The sequence below is a fragment of the Pseudonaja textilis genome, chromosome 7 (assembly GCF_049901715.1).
Source record: "Pseudonaja textilis isolate UNSWEBS1 chromosome 7, rPseTex1.2, whole genome shotgun sequence".
Lineage (NCBI taxonomy): Eukaryota > Metazoa > Chordata > Lepidosauria > Squamata > Elapidae > Pseudonaja > Pseudonaja textilis.
In genome coordinates this window covers 61,043,359-61,062,305 of record NC_141996.1, presented here as the reverse complement: position 1 = coordinate 61,062,305, position 18,947 = coordinate 61,043,359, and the positions used below count along the sequence as shown (strand labels likewise).

General features: G+C 37.5%; 1 protein-coding gene across 2 annotated transcripts in view; it reads right to left on the bottom strand.

The window, feature by feature from the left end:
• Nucleotides 1–18,947, bottom strand: part of DSCAM (DS cell adhesion molecule) — a 420,440-nt gene that overhangs the window by 26,156 nt on the left and 375,337 nt on the right. The window contains exons 30-32 of one of the 2 annotated variants that reach the window (XM_087937791.1): nucleotides 15,568–15,717; nucleotides 10,012–10,209; nucleotides 8,167–8,469 (exon numbers count right to left, since the gene is read on the bottom strand). In XM_087937791.1, the coding sequence (XP_087793917.1) occupies nucleotides 8,167–8,469; nucleotides 10,012–10,209; nucleotides 15,568–15,717 (651 nt within the window). The remainder of the gene's footprint in view (nucleotides 1–8,166; nucleotides 8,470–10,011; nucleotides 10,210–15,567; nucleotides 15,718–18,947) is intronic. The other variant, XM_087937792.1, reaches the window with a different exon arrangement.

Below are 18,947 nucleotides of genomic sequence, written 5' to 3'. Positions count from 1 at the left end.
TCTATTGGTTGATATCAGACTCCCATGGAGCCATGTAGGGATTATGTAGGGTTCATAGCTGGCTCTATAGGCAAAGTACAAATCCTACTGTCTGAGCTAAGTTTGGTTGAAGTTTGGACTGCTCTGAGGGTGAGGCAATAAATCTTATTGTGGCTTAATGGCTCTCTCCTATGTTGGATCTTGAGTGATGGCTGCTTCTAATCCTACCATTCTTCCTTTGTTTAAAAAAATCCTGTCTTGACTGGATTACCAAATCTGCATTTCTAAAAACTGGCTTCAGTATCTGCTGGGGCTATTAAGGAAAGTGTGGGTTGCTTTCTGCCTCTAAAAACATGTTTCTCCATTTCTCCCTTTGGGAAATATAATAATCTGCCTATTTTTAATATTCCTCAAAACATTTCATTATTCTAGGAGGGGAGGGTGACTTCCCACATCTAGATGAACAGAGATTAATTACAAGTTTAACACTACATCAACAATCAAGATGTAAACAATACCCCAATGAAGGAACCACCAGCACAAACAAGATAATAGTAAACAACATCCTAATCAAGGAGCCACCATTACCACTTCCAGCAACACTGACAAAGCAAACAGCTTGTATGTAAGCAGAGACTGAATCCCACTCCCTTCTAACACTAACATTATTTAATTGGGTAATGAAATATCTGCAAGAAAACAGACAAGCTCAAGGAGCACCAATCATTATTTTATGAATGCAAACTAATGTTAATGTTAATTCTGATTATTATTTAACTTACACAAAGTACTATCATGAGTATACGGTAAAATCATGAAAATGCTCTATTGCTGAGGAAAACAGAATCACTGGCTTCTGAATGGGTATAATTTGCCTTAATTGTTCTAATTTCAAGTGCCTGATTTGGGAGTTCTATTTGTTTGGTAGAGGCATGGCAAGAACTAGAAAATAACAACCTTTGTATTGCTTTAGGAGTCTTTGAGGCTAATTAAATTGAGAAAGGTGAGTCCACTGATTAGTTACAGGGGGAAAAAACTCTTCAAGAGTTCACATACTTCACATTTTATTAAGAAGTTCTACTTTACAAGTAAACAGTTGAAAGACTAAACCTTGAGACTGGTATATTTAGTCTTGAAGCATGAGATGATTCAACCATGAAGTACCATCACTTCTGTTCAAAGCGCAACATTCATATCTGCAGTGGAATATATCAAATATTTGTCCTGTTCCTAATTTGTTTTAGTTTTCCTGTTATGTTAGAGACCCACCAAAGCAATGAAATTGCTCAGAGTTCCCAGTCAATAAAGGTCCATAAGCTTCTGAAGACTTTATTTACTTTAGTATAATTGCCCTGTATTTCTGTTTTAGCCAGCTTGAGTGATCTTCTACAGTTGTTCACTTTCCAGTGAACAACTTAATTCTGAGATTCATCTGGATTCATCTGATCTTCATTCTTTTAAAATCAGCCTCTCTCTTCAAGCGTGGCATTGTGCCTGGAATCAACTTATTCCCAGAGAAAGCATTTCAAGCACAGGATGAGAAGCTGCTGGATGAAAAACAGTGAGATGTCCAACAGAACAAAAATAATTTAACCTGGCCAATAATTTAACCAGCCTTTTAGAGAAAAGTCTAGCAGTGGTGGTTCTCTGATAGAATGGAGTTCATTACATCTCAATACTTATTTGAAACCATTAATCATGGAATCACCAGATATGTTTTGTACAGACATGCCTTAATTTGCAGGAGCCACTTTTTAATTGTTTTATTTCTGTCTCTGTTAGGCAGAACACAGATCTTAACTGCTACTATTGCTTTTCTTGTAACATAGTCTAATCCTGGTTATAAGAAATGCTATCAAATGTTATGCCCATTCCACCAAGAATGTTTTTAAAGAACCAGGATTGAACATAAATTCAGAAGCTTGGGACTCCAGTTATTACAGAACTAAAAACCCCAACACTATCAGCCACATGACCAATAATGAAGTATGCTAGAGGATTAATTTGATTCTGGCTGCATGTGTATTAAGGCAACCTTTGAAAGAAAATTGTATGTATTCTAAATAATTTTTTAAAATATATATTACTTTCAGTACTGAAAGACTAAATTAATCTCTTTGTCAGAAACTGTGTGCTACTTGTTCAGAAAGCAGACATTATACTACCACACATATTATATACTATAATACAAAACTGTTTTTTTAAATGGATTTCCTTAGAAAGGGTGTAATGGTATGTTTATACACACTCACAGAGAGTATGGTGGTTTGGCTTCTCTGGTTCCTTCAAATGCCCTTCCCTCACAATACCCTTGGTGCAATTTCCCACAACCTTTGAAGGAGCTCTTTCTAGTTGTTAATTTTGCTTTTGCGCAGGAACCATTTTTTATCAAGTATTCTATTCTGGAAGAATAAAGTGGAAACTTCTTTTTTCTCCACTGGAATGCTTGATAAGATAAATTCTCTATTACAATGAGATCAGGAATTTCAAAGAAGATATAAGTTGTTTATTGTGTAGTTTAAAATTAAGGAGATAATAGATTGAAGACAATGGGAGAAAGAAAAAAAAGGAAAAATGTAAATTCTTTAGACTTTAACTGACAATTATCTTTCAGGCACACATAGAACAGACAGAATAAACACAACTAAATATACAAGAGATAAACAGTTCAGATCAATACCAATTAATGTTATCTATATAAATTAACCAAATATATCCTATAAGCCAACATTTCCTAGTTGACTAATTCCTTTTGATTTTCCAATCCTTCCTCAGATTGGGATGCATTACTTACCTGGCAGAAACCAGACTGGGCTGTAGTCTTCTTGAAATAGAACACAGAACAACAAAGATAAACTGGAGTTCACTTCCTCTACTTTTCAAAGTCCACTAGAAAGAGAGATACTGGTGATGGGTTTGCCTAGAATTTTGAGTTTCCCAGACACCGCTGGACTCTGCCCAATACCTAGATGGACTGATTCACTCTTATTCTGAACCACTAGAGTGTTTTTCTCTTTTCAACATGGTAAGAAACAGACTGCCATCTAACACTAGTACAATATTGCTAAGATAATATACAGAGATTTATATTTTTCATGCCGTTTTAGAGAGATAATGGATACTTAATAAGCATTATGTCATTATGTCAGATACTTAATAAGCATTATGTCAGTAAGAATTCTTCAGGATCACAACTTAAGCTATGCCAAACTAGCTTCTCTTTCTCTTTTTCTGCATTGAGGAAAAATTATTTTGCATAATATACGAACACAACTAGGACTAGAGATGTTGTTGTTAAATGGTGTGATCATTAGGCAAAACATCACCTGACCTCATTGGCAGTTCTAGTAGCCCTGATTGCAGTCATTAGGCCTGGTCAACACTGTTGTTAGGTGAGGACCTCATGCTTCTTTCACTGGACTCAGTAGGGGAACAGGTGGTGGGATAACATAGTGCACTCTGTCATTTAGCAAGGCAACAGATATGGTGCTGGCTTTCTGGTGAAGGTAGAACCTGTGTGGGAGGCATTCTCTGAGGTGACAGCAAAACTGGAGAAAGTGAAGGGATGTGGAATTCATTATGCAGCTTCTGTTGGAAGAATTCCTAAAAACCTGATCTGTAAGCTTCAGCTTAGTGCTGACAGAGCTTACTTGCAGGCCTTCTGCTCATTCTTGGCCCAGTTTTTCTCCTGCAAAACTTTATGAATAGCCAGCAGTTTCCAGTGTGTTGAAGCCAGAAGACCAGTTCTCCTGGAATACTTCCAATGAGTGCTCTGTGTTGTAGATCGAGGAAATGAGAGGCTTAGACCAGAGCGTAATGGGAACAAGCTTTATTCAAAGAATAAAGGGTCGTCGCGTCTGCTTGCTAACAGGCAGACTTGCCAGCGAACGACAACTGGCTCAACCCGACAGCCGGCTTTTATAGCTGACTGTCAAATGGAGCCAGCCAATGGGAGCTGCTGGTGCTCCCGCTTAAAGAACGGACCTGGTTGGAAACCCCAACCGGTCCCAAAGACATAACACTCTGTAACTTATGTTGGAAGCTACTGAGGTTTATCAGAAGGAAATCTGGGGTGAGAACGAGCAGAGGCAGCACTGGGCTTGCTTGCACCCCTCAAGTCCCATAGGCCAGTTCTCCAGATAATTGTGTGTGCACTGGATGTTGGAAGAAAACCAGTAGAGGGATGTCATAAGGATATATAGTGGCATATAGGACACCCAAAAAGGCAGAGATGGAGAAAATTATGGGATTGGGAGAGTTGAATTGTAAGTGCAGGCAGGCTGCCAATCGCCCAGGTTTTGATCATATGACCGCAGGGGCACTGGAACACCTATAACACCTATAGGTAATTTAGACCAATTCTAAATCCCTTAATTCAGTGCCCCATAACTTTGAATGATGATTGAAAGAATGATCATAAAACAAGCATTATCTGTATGTCAATTCTGGCTTTTTAAATTGACCAGGTGTGTCATAGTGCTCCCTTTAAAGGAATTTAATTCAGGAATTCATGTGGGTGGATGAGAGAGGAGAGTCACTGAATCTAACAGTCATTTGCAGGCAATATTTCCCAGTTGCAAAAACATTATGAGATGATGAAAAATGTTTCATGCATTTCCAAGTTAGTTAGATTATTTGACAACTTTGCCTGTCTCTATCTGTTATAGGAAAAGACAACGCAGGAATTCCAAGATAGAAAACAAAACTTCTGAGTCGTGGAAATGTTTTGCTATAATGTTGTCATAATGGTAAGTATGGTCTCACAGAGAACATGACAGAAGTAATAGTTCATCATAAAAAATGCACATAATGGAAACAATCAATTTAATTTTAGAGAATTTAATAAAATCTTTAAAGTCTGTTTTTTAAAAATAAACAGTTTTATGACTGGCAAGCAGAAACTCATTGACCATCAATAATTTACAGCTTGACAACAGCTTGACAGCAGGCAGATGCATGTTTCATATGGCTAGTTTTAGTGAAGCATATTTTCATTATTTCAAATATTGCATGCATACATGAACATATGCTAATTTTATGTAAATTTGTATAATATCCTATCCTCTTTTTGAGATAATGCATTCCTGGCAGGGGTGGGATCTGACAGGATTAACTACCAGTTCAGTCATTTACAACAGGGGTCCCCAACCACCAGGCCGCGGACCGGTACCGGGCCGTGGATCATTTGGTACCGGGCCGCAAAGAAAATAAAAATAAAATAAAAATGGCGGCTTTCTTCGTCTTTGGTGAATGCTGCTGGGATCAGGGATCAAGGACACAAATGAAAGAAGGGGAGGGAGGAAGCAACCAAAGCCTGTCCTGCTCTCCGGCTCAGCGGCTTCGGTTTCCTCCCGCCTCGTTCCTCTCTCAGTCGCTCTCTCGCTCCTCCACCAGCCCAGGAAGAAACTGCTTCAAAGAAGCTGGCAGGGTGGCTTTTCCTGTCGGCGCAGCTCCTCCGAAGCGCAGCTCCTCCGAAGCGCCCGTTCACACCCACCCCGCCGCCCGCGGTTCAATCCAGTGCTCCGTTCTGCCTGCCTACCTGCCTTCGTTTCTGGTTGTTTCGGAGTAGCTTTGGCTGAGAATAATAACTATTCGCCTCTTTTACTCAGCCGAAGCTGCTCCAAAACAACCAGAAACGAAGGCAGGCAGGCAGGCAGAACGGAGCACTGGATTGAACCGCAGGCGGTGGGGTGGGGGTGAACGGGCGCTTTGGAGGACCTGCACCGACAGGAAAAGCCACCCTGTCGGCTTCTTTGAAGCAGTTTCTTCCTGGGCTGGTGGAGGAGCGAGAGAGCAACTGAGAGAGGAACGAGGCAGACACCTGAGGGATGAGGCTGAGGGAGGCAGGGCTGAGAGGCGGGGCTTCTCAGCCATCCTGCAGGGACTTGTCCTGAGCCTCCCTGAACTTGGTGGTTTGCTGGCAGACGTTTTATTACCCAACTAGGTAACAACATCAGATGTTATCTAGTCAGGTAATGAAGCGTCTGCAAGCAAACCACCAAACTTGGACTCCTCCCCCTCCCCCCTCCTTGAAAAAGCCCCCCCCCCACCGGTCCTTGAAAAAGTGTTTCTGCGTGAAACTGGTCCCTGGTACAAAAAAGGTTGGGGACCACTGATTTACAAGGTTCCGTGATTTACGACGTCTTCCCTACACACTGCCAGCGCGCGCCTGTAAATCGTCATCAGTATGCTGCGTGCAGAAAAGCAGCCTTTCAAAAAGCCCTTTTTTCCTGCTTTTAAAACTGTAGTTGTGCCTTGCATGGTAGCTGAAGTTGAAAAAATCAGGAAATAAAGGTCAGTTAAGAGCCCGGGTGGGCGGGTGGACAAAAACATCCGCAAACATAGAACTGGTTCTATGTCTGCTGCTCTTCAGAACAACCGGTTCTACAGAGGTGGACAGAACCGGTAGAAACCCACCCCTGATTCCTGGCCAGCCTTCAATGAATTGATTGGATTTAAAATTTAAATTATTAATCCAAAATGATGAATTTGCTTTTTGTGTATAAAATATGCTTAGAAAATATTTCCGATTTTCTTTAATTTCTTTCTTTAAAATAACCAATTAGTATGATTAATACCAAATACTTATATTCATAAAATAATTAAAAGTATTTCGGAAGGTGGTCTCTTCTCCAGTGTTATCAAATATATAAAAATTGAAGCAAATCTCACAAAAAATATGAGCTTGCTGATTAAAATTATGATCCTATCTTCTCTGATTCTCCTTCATGTATAGTAATGAAAATGTGGCATGAGATATTTTTAATCCCACAGGATAGTTAGTATTATGGATTTGGAGGATGAGGGAATTGTATAATATAATAACATATGTTTTATTATTTCAGAGAAACAGCATAAAGCACAGCTTTATGATTTATTATTTAAAGCATTTTTACATACATTATGTAATTCTACAAAGATTCAGTGTGAGTTACTAAAAGTAAAGAACAAAGTAATCTCAATGCTGTAGGAACCTTTTTTGAATGAGGTTTTTTTTCTCATAGTGGCATCACCAAATTTTATCCATTCAGTAGCATTATAGGTTTTCATTTGCCTGAATAGTGTATTTTATAAATACTGTACTTATATAATAATAGGTACAATGTGATATAGTATATATAGTTATTAGAATAGGAGAGATGAGACCCAAATTCTAGTCCTCCCTTAGGCATGATAACTGACTACATGGTTTTGGGCAAATCATCCCAGACTGGGAAGTTGAGAAACATCAAGCTACCAACCAACAGTGGACCAACATCATGGATTGCAATCTATGATCATCAAGTATCCAACCTGCAATGGATTGATTTGGGCTGATAATAAGAATAATGATAGTAACTGGGGGAAAAAACAGTCTTGCTCTATTAGGAATTAAATCACAACATGCAGAAAAAATAATTCTGCCAACTAGAACTTATGCTAGAAATAACCTGAGTTATATCTCCAATAATTCGGACCTGTTAGATACAGACTAGCAATAGTGATTACAAATGTATTACACCTATTTAAATCAACACCAGTGAATCTTTGCAATTAACTTGTGGCAATAAAAAAGAATGGCCTCCTTACTGAGGCAGGAGGAATGCTTTAAAATAATGTAACAAGGAAATCCAGAACCAGGAGGAAATATTTTCCTCCACAATCTTGAATATAAAAGCCCCCTTGAAATACCCTTGACAATCACGAGGAGTTTTCTTCTGATGACCAAACAAAGCCTTGAAAAGTATTCTTACCAATATTTTTTGGGGGGTCGGGGGGAGGAACGTCCTTGAAACAAAATGTCAGAGCTCAGGTCATGTTGAAGGGCTGGCAGGCATAAGAGTACTCAGTTGTGGAAAAATATTACTGGGTTTAGCTATGAATAAATTCTTATTCTCACTTGGACTTTTTTTTTTTTTTTTTTACCAATTAGAGTCTTTAGATTAGCAGCTCAGCATGGTCATGGTTCTGAAGGCAGGGATCTAAAAACCTTCAGTATTCAACAACTCCTTCTTAGTAGACTGAAAAGTTGAACATTATGCTTTGCTCTGCCATACAACCCACTAAGAAGGAGTTGTTGTTACTGACAAGTTATACAAATCAGCACTGAATTTTTGCTGCCAATTTTTTTTTTTTTTACCTTTTTGCCATGCTTTTGTTTGCCTCATTCCTAGAATTAAAACAGATGGAATTAAAACAGATGCCTACCTGGCCGATGTGCCTTTGGAACAGCCATGTTTGTCACGCGTCCTCCGTCCTGAGGTTTGGGAGGAGATGCAGTGAATCTGCAAATCCCTGATTCGGATGGGGTGCTTGAGGTCAGGCTGTCTGTATATTCATTAGTCCCTGCCGTAAGCTGCTCTGATGAGGTGTCTGATATGAAGCATTCTGTGATGGTAAACTTTGCATGTCGCAGCTGCTCTTCCATCTTGGCATGTTCATATGCTCTGGCTAGCTCTTCATATGTGGAGGAGGCACTTTCTGTGGAGACCATGCTGCTTCTTGCTCGATCTAAACAATGAAGAAAAAGGAAATCCCTTCAGAAGGCAGCAATCAGCAAAAGCATGGCTTTCTACTGTATATTCCCATGAGGATTTTCACATCCTTTATAGCACGCACATACAATATGGCATTCTGTGCTCTCGGGTTTTGCTGATAGTTTCTTTATTTCTATCATGCAAAATCAGTATTACAGAATGGGAAGAAAAAGGTTTGTTTCAGAGTGAAATTATTGCTATTAATTCCATTTTTCTAATTTTTTGAATGATTTCTCTTTTAAGTCAAATTAGTATCTTCAAATGTATTGGATAGAAGGGATAAATGTTAACTCTCAGAAAACACCTTGAAAATAATATTTGTCCATATCTATTCCTATTTGTCTCTACATAATTTCAAATAAATAGTATTTTAAGTAATCCATATTTAACACTGAGGAACGAAAAAGACACGGAAGTTTACATTTTATTTCAGAGCTTCTTTATTATTTTTTGAAAGCTATGAATTCATTTCACGTTCATTTTTAATTGGTAGTTTGGTCAATTCAAATAGTTTTCTACCAGCTGTGCATCTGAACTTTTGATTCAGCCAACTTCCAAACAAAATAAGGTTGATTTGAACCGATTAGGTAGATGACAAAATGTGCAATGGATTAAATCTATTCTGTTTCAGGATTTTGATCCAACAAGAAAGATCAAAATTGAAACCAGATCAAAACCAAGTAGTAAGTTATCAGCCATTCTGAAAGAATCTCTAAAGCAAGCAAGCAAACAAACAAAACATATTAATTTCTTTTACCTCTATATCTGACTTTATGCTTTTGTAAGACAGGATCTACAAAACATTCTGTGAAATTTATCCATAAATTTGTCTAATTAGGTTAATAATTAAAGCAATATATTTTAATTTTATTTGTTTGATTTAATCATTTGATTTTCCATGTTAATCAAGTGGTCAGTAGACATGATCTGCTATTTGAGACATGTCTTAAAGCAGTTTGGGGAGTGGGACTATAAATAAATCAGACAAAGAGTTTTCAGGAATGGGCAACATACAAATAGCATGAGTATACGAACAGTCTCCAGTTTAATGAATCAGCTCCTAAACTGAATTTTATATAGTAGAAAAGAGCATATTCTTAGGATAAAGTACACCAATGAGTGTCTATAGAGATTCTCAGTCATCCAATGAGCCACATCTATTTCAGGAAAGCTTCTAGAGCAGCGCCCCCATTTTGGGCACCAGGGACTCCTTCCGTGGAGGGCGGTTTTTCCCTGGATTGGTGTGTGTGTGGTTTCATGCCCTGCCTGGGTCTCATGCATGCATGGATGGGCTTTGCTTGCTTGCGCAGCCCAGTTCCTGGCTAGCCATGAACTGGTGCCACTTTGTGGCCTGGGAGTTGGGGACCTTTGCTCTAGAGAACTAGTAGATTCTCTTCATAGAGATTCTCTTTATAGCTGCCAAATCAAATCACTAAGTACAGTGTTGGCATATTATTGGCTATATCTATACTAATGCTTTCTTGACTTGAAGATGAAATCTAACTAAAGATGATACCTGTATCTTGCGATGGACTAACACTGTAGCTGTCGCTTTCTTTATCAACAGACCCTGTGGCCCTGGGAGTTGGCAGCCTCCAGTCTGTTGTTAAAGTGTGGGCTGATATTGTAGGATGGGGTCTATTGAGAGTCCATTGGCTAGCATATCTGTTTCGGGCTGTAGGCCCAGCTTTTGCATTCCTTCTTGTTGTAGGATCTGCAATTAAAACCAAGATAATTGCATATTTGATTAATAAATGTATTCAAGGAGCAGAAGAGGAAAAGAAAAAATCATTAATCATTGTCAAAAATCATATTTTAAGACTAAGTCTTAAAATAAAACTTACAGAGAAGCTGATCTATCACTGAATCAGTTATGTCAACTACTAGCAATAATATATGTAATATTTAATATATGTAACATATAATATGTAATATATGTAACATGTAATATGTAATATATTCAACCAATGTGTGCATCTTTATCCAATTTCCTTTTAAATATTTCAGCTGCAAAGCTAGTAATGACAGTCATATAAATAAAATAATAGTTGGACATTTATTTATTTTTAAAGCAAATTAGAAACAAATTAGAAACAAATATATCTTGCTGTTTGTTATATCAACAAATAAGTTTATGGAAGCCCTCCCCCACTTCTCCAATATATAATCTAGAAGCAGTCCTACTGTATATTTCCCATTTACACACTTAAAAATAATATAAAGGTATAGATTTGATAAACATGGAATATTAAAGAAGCAAAGAAATATTTTATTCTAGAATCTCTAAGAAGATGATGCTACCCATAGGATATGAGAATTGTTCATGATTCATCTCTTCATATCAAAGATTGATTTTTATTTACAGCAATTTTTAAAAAAGTAAACTATCCCTATGTTGCTTGCCTTTTGAAAGTACAATAACAGCATAAAAATAAAGATACTCAGCAATAAATGCAGTGTCCCTTTTTTGAGTGAATACAATATGTAGATGAATAGCTGAGCAAAACAAAATAGGATACTATTTTGTGATATGCTGCAGATTTTCCATACTGAAAGTGCACTGTGTTTTGTAAACCTCACAGAATCATTGCCAGAATGTGAGGAAATGCTCCAGTGATTAATAACTGTATTAAATTTTTCTCAAATTGAAAACCTTAGAATGATAAATCTGCTTACTGAATAAATTACGCTTGTATAAAGAGTTTTGTAGCTGGAAAATATCCCAAACATTATAAAATGTATTGATGTTGTCAAAATTTAGCACCTTTTTCTCCAGAACAATATTAAAACTAGTATAAGAGTTGGCACGTCCACTTGTATTGGCAGAAAAAGAAATAAACACAAATTCCAGCCATTAGAAAGGTTTGGCTTTCCTAAAAAAAGCATAATGACAATTCAGACAACTAGTTCATAAAGTTCATTAATTAAAAAAAACACACTGAAATGTTTGCATAGTTATGGAAATGGGGAAGGGGGAGTTCTCAAAACTACAAGAGACCAAAATCAAATATGAATAATGAATAGTTAAAAATAAAGAGAGGCTTGGAGAGGCAGAAAATCTCTTAGCCTCGCAGGACTTCTGCATGACTGAAAGCAATGTATGCCTTTTTTCCCTGTTAGTATTTTAGTAGTAGGGTTTGTCGCAAAGTCAACTAGATGTTTAAACTGGATTTTTGCATTTTTATCAACCTATCAAATTCTTCTCAAGGACCTAGAATAGACAGATGTTGATGATTCATGGTGCTAAAGTTATTGTCATAGGATTTAAATTGTTCCAAGTAAAACTTTTGCAATTGACTGGTGATAAATTTGTCAGTGCCAATGGTGTTCAAATTGTGGCCCAGTTGTTTGGGGATTAAACCCAAGACACCTATTATTATTGGTACGGTCTTTGCTTTCTTTTGCCACATTTGTTCTGTTTCTATTTGTAGGTTTTTCTGTTTTGTTATTCTCTCCAGTTCTTTCTCTTCTGTTTTGTTCTCTCCAGATATTGCCATGTTCACTATCTAGACATTTTTGTCTTTCTAACTGACAATTATTAAATCTGGGGTATTTTTGAATTCTAAATTTCAGGAGCCCTTTAGCTTCTTCATTTTCTGTGATTTTATTTTATGGTCCTACTAGTTCTTGCTCCCAGACAAATGTTACTTCTTGCAGATCCTCCAGTGAACCATTGTTGCTACTTTGTCATGCTGTTGTTTGTAGTCAGTCTGTGTGATCTTCTGCCCAGATGGCCCCCTGTTTCTTCAGCTTCTTTACAGAGATGGCACTTGCTGTCTGTTGCTGTCTTCTCAATTCGGGGTTTGTATGGATTTGTTCTTAAGACTTGGTCTTGCACAACCAGAATTAGCCCCTCTGCTCTTTCTTCAACTTTCCTGCTCTTTGTCACTGCCAGGTCTTGTTATTATCTGCTTTCCCTGATATTGTTTTTTAACGTACTGGTCATGTAATGCATTATCTTTCCATGCCTCCTTTCTGTTCTTCATTTGATCTTTTTGTAGGCCAGTTTAGTTCCTCCAACACACAGTAAGGCTACCATGGTACACTAGCTTTAGTGCATCTCCTTCATTGTTCTTCAGGTAATTGTCCATTGACCTGTTTTCTTCTTCAACCATCTGATGTACCATGTTGATCTATGTTCCTGCTAAGTAGACTGGCAATATCACTATGTGGATGATGGGCATGATTTATCATCATTATTATTTAACATCTTCACTCTCTTGAAGTATTTACTTCTAATCTTTTTTTGACTTCAGTGTGCTCATTGTTGTCATCAGCCTGAATGATGCCCAGATATTTGTAGTGATTGTCTTCATCCAGACTTTTGATGTTATTTTTATATGTTATTTCTTGATTCTTCCAGTTTTCAATATTTTTCTGATTTTATTTGTCTAGTCCAAACTCCATTACAATATCTTGACTGTATATATGGATGGGGTGAGCAGTGATTCAACTTCAGATGGTGTTTTTCCATACAGCTTAAGATTGTGCAGAAGGTGGGATAACTTGAAAGATATTTTTGATGTTTAATAGCCATGGCCTGAGTTACTCAGAATTGTTGACAGAGGAATCAGTGCAATGACGAACAGTAGTAATGACAGTGGGTCTCCTTGAAAGATTATTCTCTTGATATTAACCTCTCCCAAACTATCACCACTGACAAGCAACCATGTCTTCCATTTTGCCATCGATTTTTGCACAAAGCTTCTGAGTTTTCTATTGACTTTTGTTATTTCTAGGCACTTGATTATTCAATCTTGTGGCAGGGATTTGAGCACCTTCTTATAATCATTCCAGTTCCAGCTACATTCCAGTTTGTCTTCCTTCTCTTGCAGTTGTCTAGAATCTTCTTATCAATTAAGAATTGATCTTTTATTCCTCTGCTGTTTGAGCTGTTTCCTTTCTGCTCAGATCAAAATAACTTGTTTTCAATTAGATGTTGTTGGACTGCATCAGCTACCAATTTGAAAGTTGTTGAAAAGCAGATAGTTGATTTTTAGTTTTCAGGTACTGCCCATTTTCTTGGATTTTTCATTATCAGGTAGTTTTTGCCAGATGTTAGCCATTTCTCTCTTGCGGTATATATTGCAGTATATATAAACTGCTTGGCAACAAGTGAGTGTAAATCAATCAGATGTTTTAACCAAAACCTATGCAGTTCATCTTTACCTTGTGTTGACTAATTCCTGATCTTCCTTCCTCTTTTCTCCATCATTTCTGCTGTTATTACAAGTTCTTTCATTTTATTCTTATCCACCTCCTTTAACCAAACTGTGTTCCTATTATATTTTGGTGGATTATCCCACATTTGTGCCCAGAACTGCACTGTTCCTTCCTTGTCAAGCCTTGACTGATTCATTGCAGTCTCTTGAATGATGGATTGGTAGAAACCTTCCTGATTGGATTGAAATTGGAGATTCTATCTATAATTTGCAATTCAAACTATAGATCTGCTGATCTTCTTGCTTATAGTTGTTATTTACTGCTTTATTATTTTCACTGCTTTCTTGATCTTCTTTGTTTTTAGGTGATATCTCTTGATTATGTATTATTTGGTCTTTGTCTTCAGCTTCTTTTCTTTCATTATTTTTTGCTTGCTTGCATCTGATGTTAGCTTGCTGATCTTATTTTCCAACACAACCTTCCATTTTGGGACACACAATTTGGCTTTTTTTCTTCTTTGTTGATTTTGCACCTCAGATATTCAGTTATAACTGCAGATGTACTGTACATTAGTTGGTAAGTTTCTTGCAGTGAGCTAGTGCTTATACTTGATATTGCAGTATTGGCATATTTTAATGCTTGCACTAACTGTTTCTTTGGAACAACCTTCAAGGTAGGCTACCTTATTTTGTTATTTTATGCTATTCCAGATGTTCAGTTATTCTTGCTGAAAGTTCTTCTATTTCTTTAGTTAGAGGGATTTGTTCTTTCTGAAGCAGAGGAGAGGATGCCTGGTTTTCAAATGAAAACAATTTAATAGCTGTACTAGCTTCTTTTACTGCCAACTCTCCCTGGTTTTCCTCTATAGCCCTGGTAAGGTTTTGATTTCTTTGCTCTGGAGATGATTTTGCAATTCTTCTCTTCTGCATACACTTTATTTCATATTATAAATCAACCTCCATTCTGTTATTTCTGATTATGGACGTTGTTCTTTCCAGCATTGCACATTCATTTAAACATCCTGTTCTTGTCGAACTTGATCTGTAAGAGCAGTTATTTACTTCTTTGTTTTCAATCTCAGTATATTAGCTAAGAGTAAACATATTGTCTTCCAGCAGTTCTGCAGTTGCTGGCCCTGGTTGCTCAGCCAACAGTCCTGGGTCCTACAGCCCATTTTTCATCAGATTCCAGAAACGCCAGTATCTAGCATGATCCCTGTTGACCTAGGTGAAACGTGCATGTGTGCGTAAAACATAAAATCACCAAACCGGTAGTTATACCTGTTGGATCCTACTTCTGAGGTAGTGCCTCACTGGGGGATCAAGGTAGTATTAATATTAGTATTATTTTATCTCCAAATATGTCAGTGATTATCACTTGGTCGGTATATCCAAGGTTATTTTATTTTTAGTGTTTTAGGAGACTTCAAAATGTTTTAATATTGGAAACTGATTATACCAAGCTTTGTTTAAAAAAATAATGTCAATTTGGCAATAGACTGCTGGTTTTCAGCAAAATACCCTACTCTGGTGCCCCACACAACCCATAGGTTAGCTATACTAGCACTAGAGGAATAATAGTCTTTGCATAACTTTTAAGAAAAATAATTGATACATAAAGCATGCAAAAGAAAAAGGCAATAGCTTATCTCAAACTAAGTAAACATATATCTAGTCTTCCTCTGAACTAAAATATATCCGAAAACATTTTGTCTGCAATTTCTAGACAAATTCTGAAGTTTTGTACAATACACAATCACTTCTCCCCATCTTGCCACAGAGATGTTCTTCAAATGACTTGGTTTTCCTCTGGACATCTGTACATTTTGCTCTGGAATTCTACCATAGTGCAAAAACCACAACATGATTTTTTCATTTTTTAAATATTCCACTGAAAAAGTTGTTCATACTTGTTCCTGGTCTGGCATCAGAAACATCCACCAATGGCCCAGTGGCTTGTGAGACTGACTGATAATGTACTGTATGAGTAACTGTCAAGGATTTCTGTTTTGATGTCTCTCCAAAATCAGCATCAGTTAACAAGACCGTAGATCTGTCATCTGTGGGAAAGAAAGTACATGCTTATGATGTGTCATTTTGACAAAGTTTATAAAAGAATTAAGAATTTATTTATTTTTCATTATCGTACTGTATAAAATAACCTATGGATACTTTCAAAAATCTAATTAATGTTGTTTGACTCTTTTAAAATCTGGAACTAGTCAAAAACAACAATTTTTTGATTACATTTTTATTTAGTTCCTAGTAAGTTTAAACATCAAAGACCCATTCCTTTTTTTATTTGAATCAACCCATATATACTTGTGTTATCTAATACTTAGGGTAACCACTAGAAAAGATATACATTATCCATTATGTCATGAGTTTAATTAATGCTGCATAATCTAAGTAAATTACAAAAAAGAAAACACACACAAGACAAAGTTGTACATGTTGTGTCTTCTTATTCAAAATAAAAAGTAATTATGAACTTGATTCCATCAAAATTGTGTTCGGTTATGAGATTCAAAAGTTATTTGATTTTGTGTGAACAGACCTCTCATGGTTTCATTTGTATCATGCATTAATAGACTAACAACTTGCTAGTCTCTGTTTTTAATTTCCAAATTAAAAGGTAGAATAGAATAACAGAGTTGGAAAGGATCTTGGAGGTCTTCTAGTCCAACTCTCTGCTTAGGCAGAAAACCCTATACCCATGATGGTGAACCTGTGACACACGTGCCGGAAGTGGCACATGGAGCCATCTCTACTGGCACACGAGCCATCGCCCTGGATCAGGTCCACTGAGCATGCGCATGCACTTCCCGCCAGCCAGCTGATTGTTGGGTATCTGCTGAGCATGTGTGGGGGGTGGGGCATGCATGAGAAATGCACGTGCATGCAGAGAGGCTGGGCACATGGGGGGGGTCACACATACCTGCGCAGAGGCATGCAGTGCGTGGGGGTTCCATGTGCATATGCAGGGGGGGATTGCACGCACACTGCATATGGATGCAGGTACTTGTGCATGCACGCACTTTTGGCATACCATGACAAAAAGGTTAGCCATCAATGCCCTATACCATTTCAGACAAATGGTTATCCAATCTCGTCTTAAAATTTTCCAGTGTTGAGCATTTACAACTTCTGGAGGAAAGTTGCTATGTTGATTAATCGTTCTAACTGTCAAGAAATTTCTTCTAAGTTCTAGGTTGCTTCTCTCCTTGTTTAGTTTCCATCCATTGCTTCTTGTCCTGCTCTCAGGTGCTTTGGAGAATAGCTTGATTCCCTCTTCTTTATGGCAGATCCTGAGATATTGGAACATTGCTATCATGTCCCCCCAAGTCATTCTTTTCATTAAACTAGACAGACCCAATTCCAGCAATTGTTCTTTCAGCCTCCAGTCCCCTAATCATCTTTGTTGCTCTTCTCTGCACTCTAGAGTCTCAACATCTTTTTTTAGATCATGGTGATCTAAACTAGATGCAGTATTCCAAGTGTGGCATTAGCAAGGCATTATAATGTGGCATTAACACTTCATGTGATCCTGATTCTATCCCTCTGTTTATGCAGCCTAGAACTGTGTTGTCTTTTTTGGCAGTTGCAGCATACTGCTGACATATTTAAATGATTGTCCACTAGGACTCCGAGATCCCTTTCACGGTTACTACTATTGAGTGAGGTAACTCATATATTGTTATCTGTGAATTTGGTTTTTCTTACCTTAATGTAGAACCTTATTTTTTCACCATTGAATATCATTTTGTTAGATAGCGCCTAGGGTTCAAGCCTGTCAACATTGTAACAAACTTCATTTCTTCCCCAAACTACTGATGTATCCAAGTGTATAGACACAATCCTATTAAGCTTTTTTGGGGGGGGTGGGGGTGGGGGGGGGAGGGCTGTTATTTTAACTAACATGCATGTTAGTAACCTATCCTGAAAAATAATGGGAACTAAGGATTTGGCATAGTGATTAACCCAAGAACAGTGAAATCATGAGTTCTAATCCCATTTTAGACACAAAGCCAGCTAGATAATCTTGGGCCAGTCTCTCTCTTAGCCCTCGGGTGAAGAAAGCAATGACAAATCATTGCTGAAAAATCTGGCCAAAATAGTTGCAGGGACTAGACCAGCCAGTCACCAAGACTCAAAAACTGAAGTCAAGGACACACTCACACAAAAGATAATTGAAGTAATTTTAAATTAATTTTAGAAAAATTCCAAGAAAATTGGATGTGTGACTCAGAACTGAAAATAGAGCAGGAGTTGCCCATCCCAATCAATTATTTCATTAATTATCACACCGATTTAGCTTTGGAACTCTTGGTCTGCTACTACCATTTCCATACTAATAAGATTAAAACCATCCTATATACAGTATCTTCTGCATTCATGAAATAAATAAAATACAAACAAGGGTACAAGAACATTATAAAGAAGATAAAGGGTTGTTCAAACATAATGGAGGCATACAGAAATAGAGGAATCACAAGGTTTTGGGGGAAAACTACTGCTATGATTGGAGTCAGCCTTTCTATTTCAAAAGGCACTTTAGCAGTACTTGGACTTGAGCAGAGTAACCACCTGAGCCCTGTCTCTGTTGCCAGCTTTTACTAAGAAATAAATGACAAGAGAAAATGATGGATCAAATATCTGTGTTAACAACAACCTCCTCTCATCAGTTTTCTTAAAGAAGTATCTGACTTCTTTAAGAAGATGCCTGATCCGAGGGCAGAGCTGGCGTCGCGACGATACGGCATGCGATCTTGGAGGTCTGAGATCGCTGCCGATATATTGGCTCTAAACCATCCCAAAGAGACGGTGAAAGTGAAGAGTGCATCCTGTCAATCCCAGGGATACCGCAAAGTCCCTGGTAGATCCAGGGGAACCTCTTCTTGCCAGCGGCAAAGAGGCAGCCATTAAAGCTGCTGAAGTTGGGACAGCCCCGAAACGGAAGAGAACAGAAAGAGAGAGTGTGCTGGTTTGGTGAGAACTTTTTCTTTATTCTAAGATCTGAAAGGACACCCTAAGGAAAAGAAAGAATCTGTAAAAGTTTTGACAGAAGTGATTAAGCGGCAATCTTAAACAGGAATGTCAAAATAATGTTTGTTTTTTTCTCATTGCTGGATTTTCTATACACGATCTTGTATTTTGAAACTGGACTGGTTTTTTCATTTACATTTATTTTTTTCTCCTTTTTGATTTTGATTTTGTAATATTTTAGGCTAGAGGCTCCCATTAGTTATTTCTTTTTTTAAAAAATATCTTTTTTTAAAATATCTTTTTC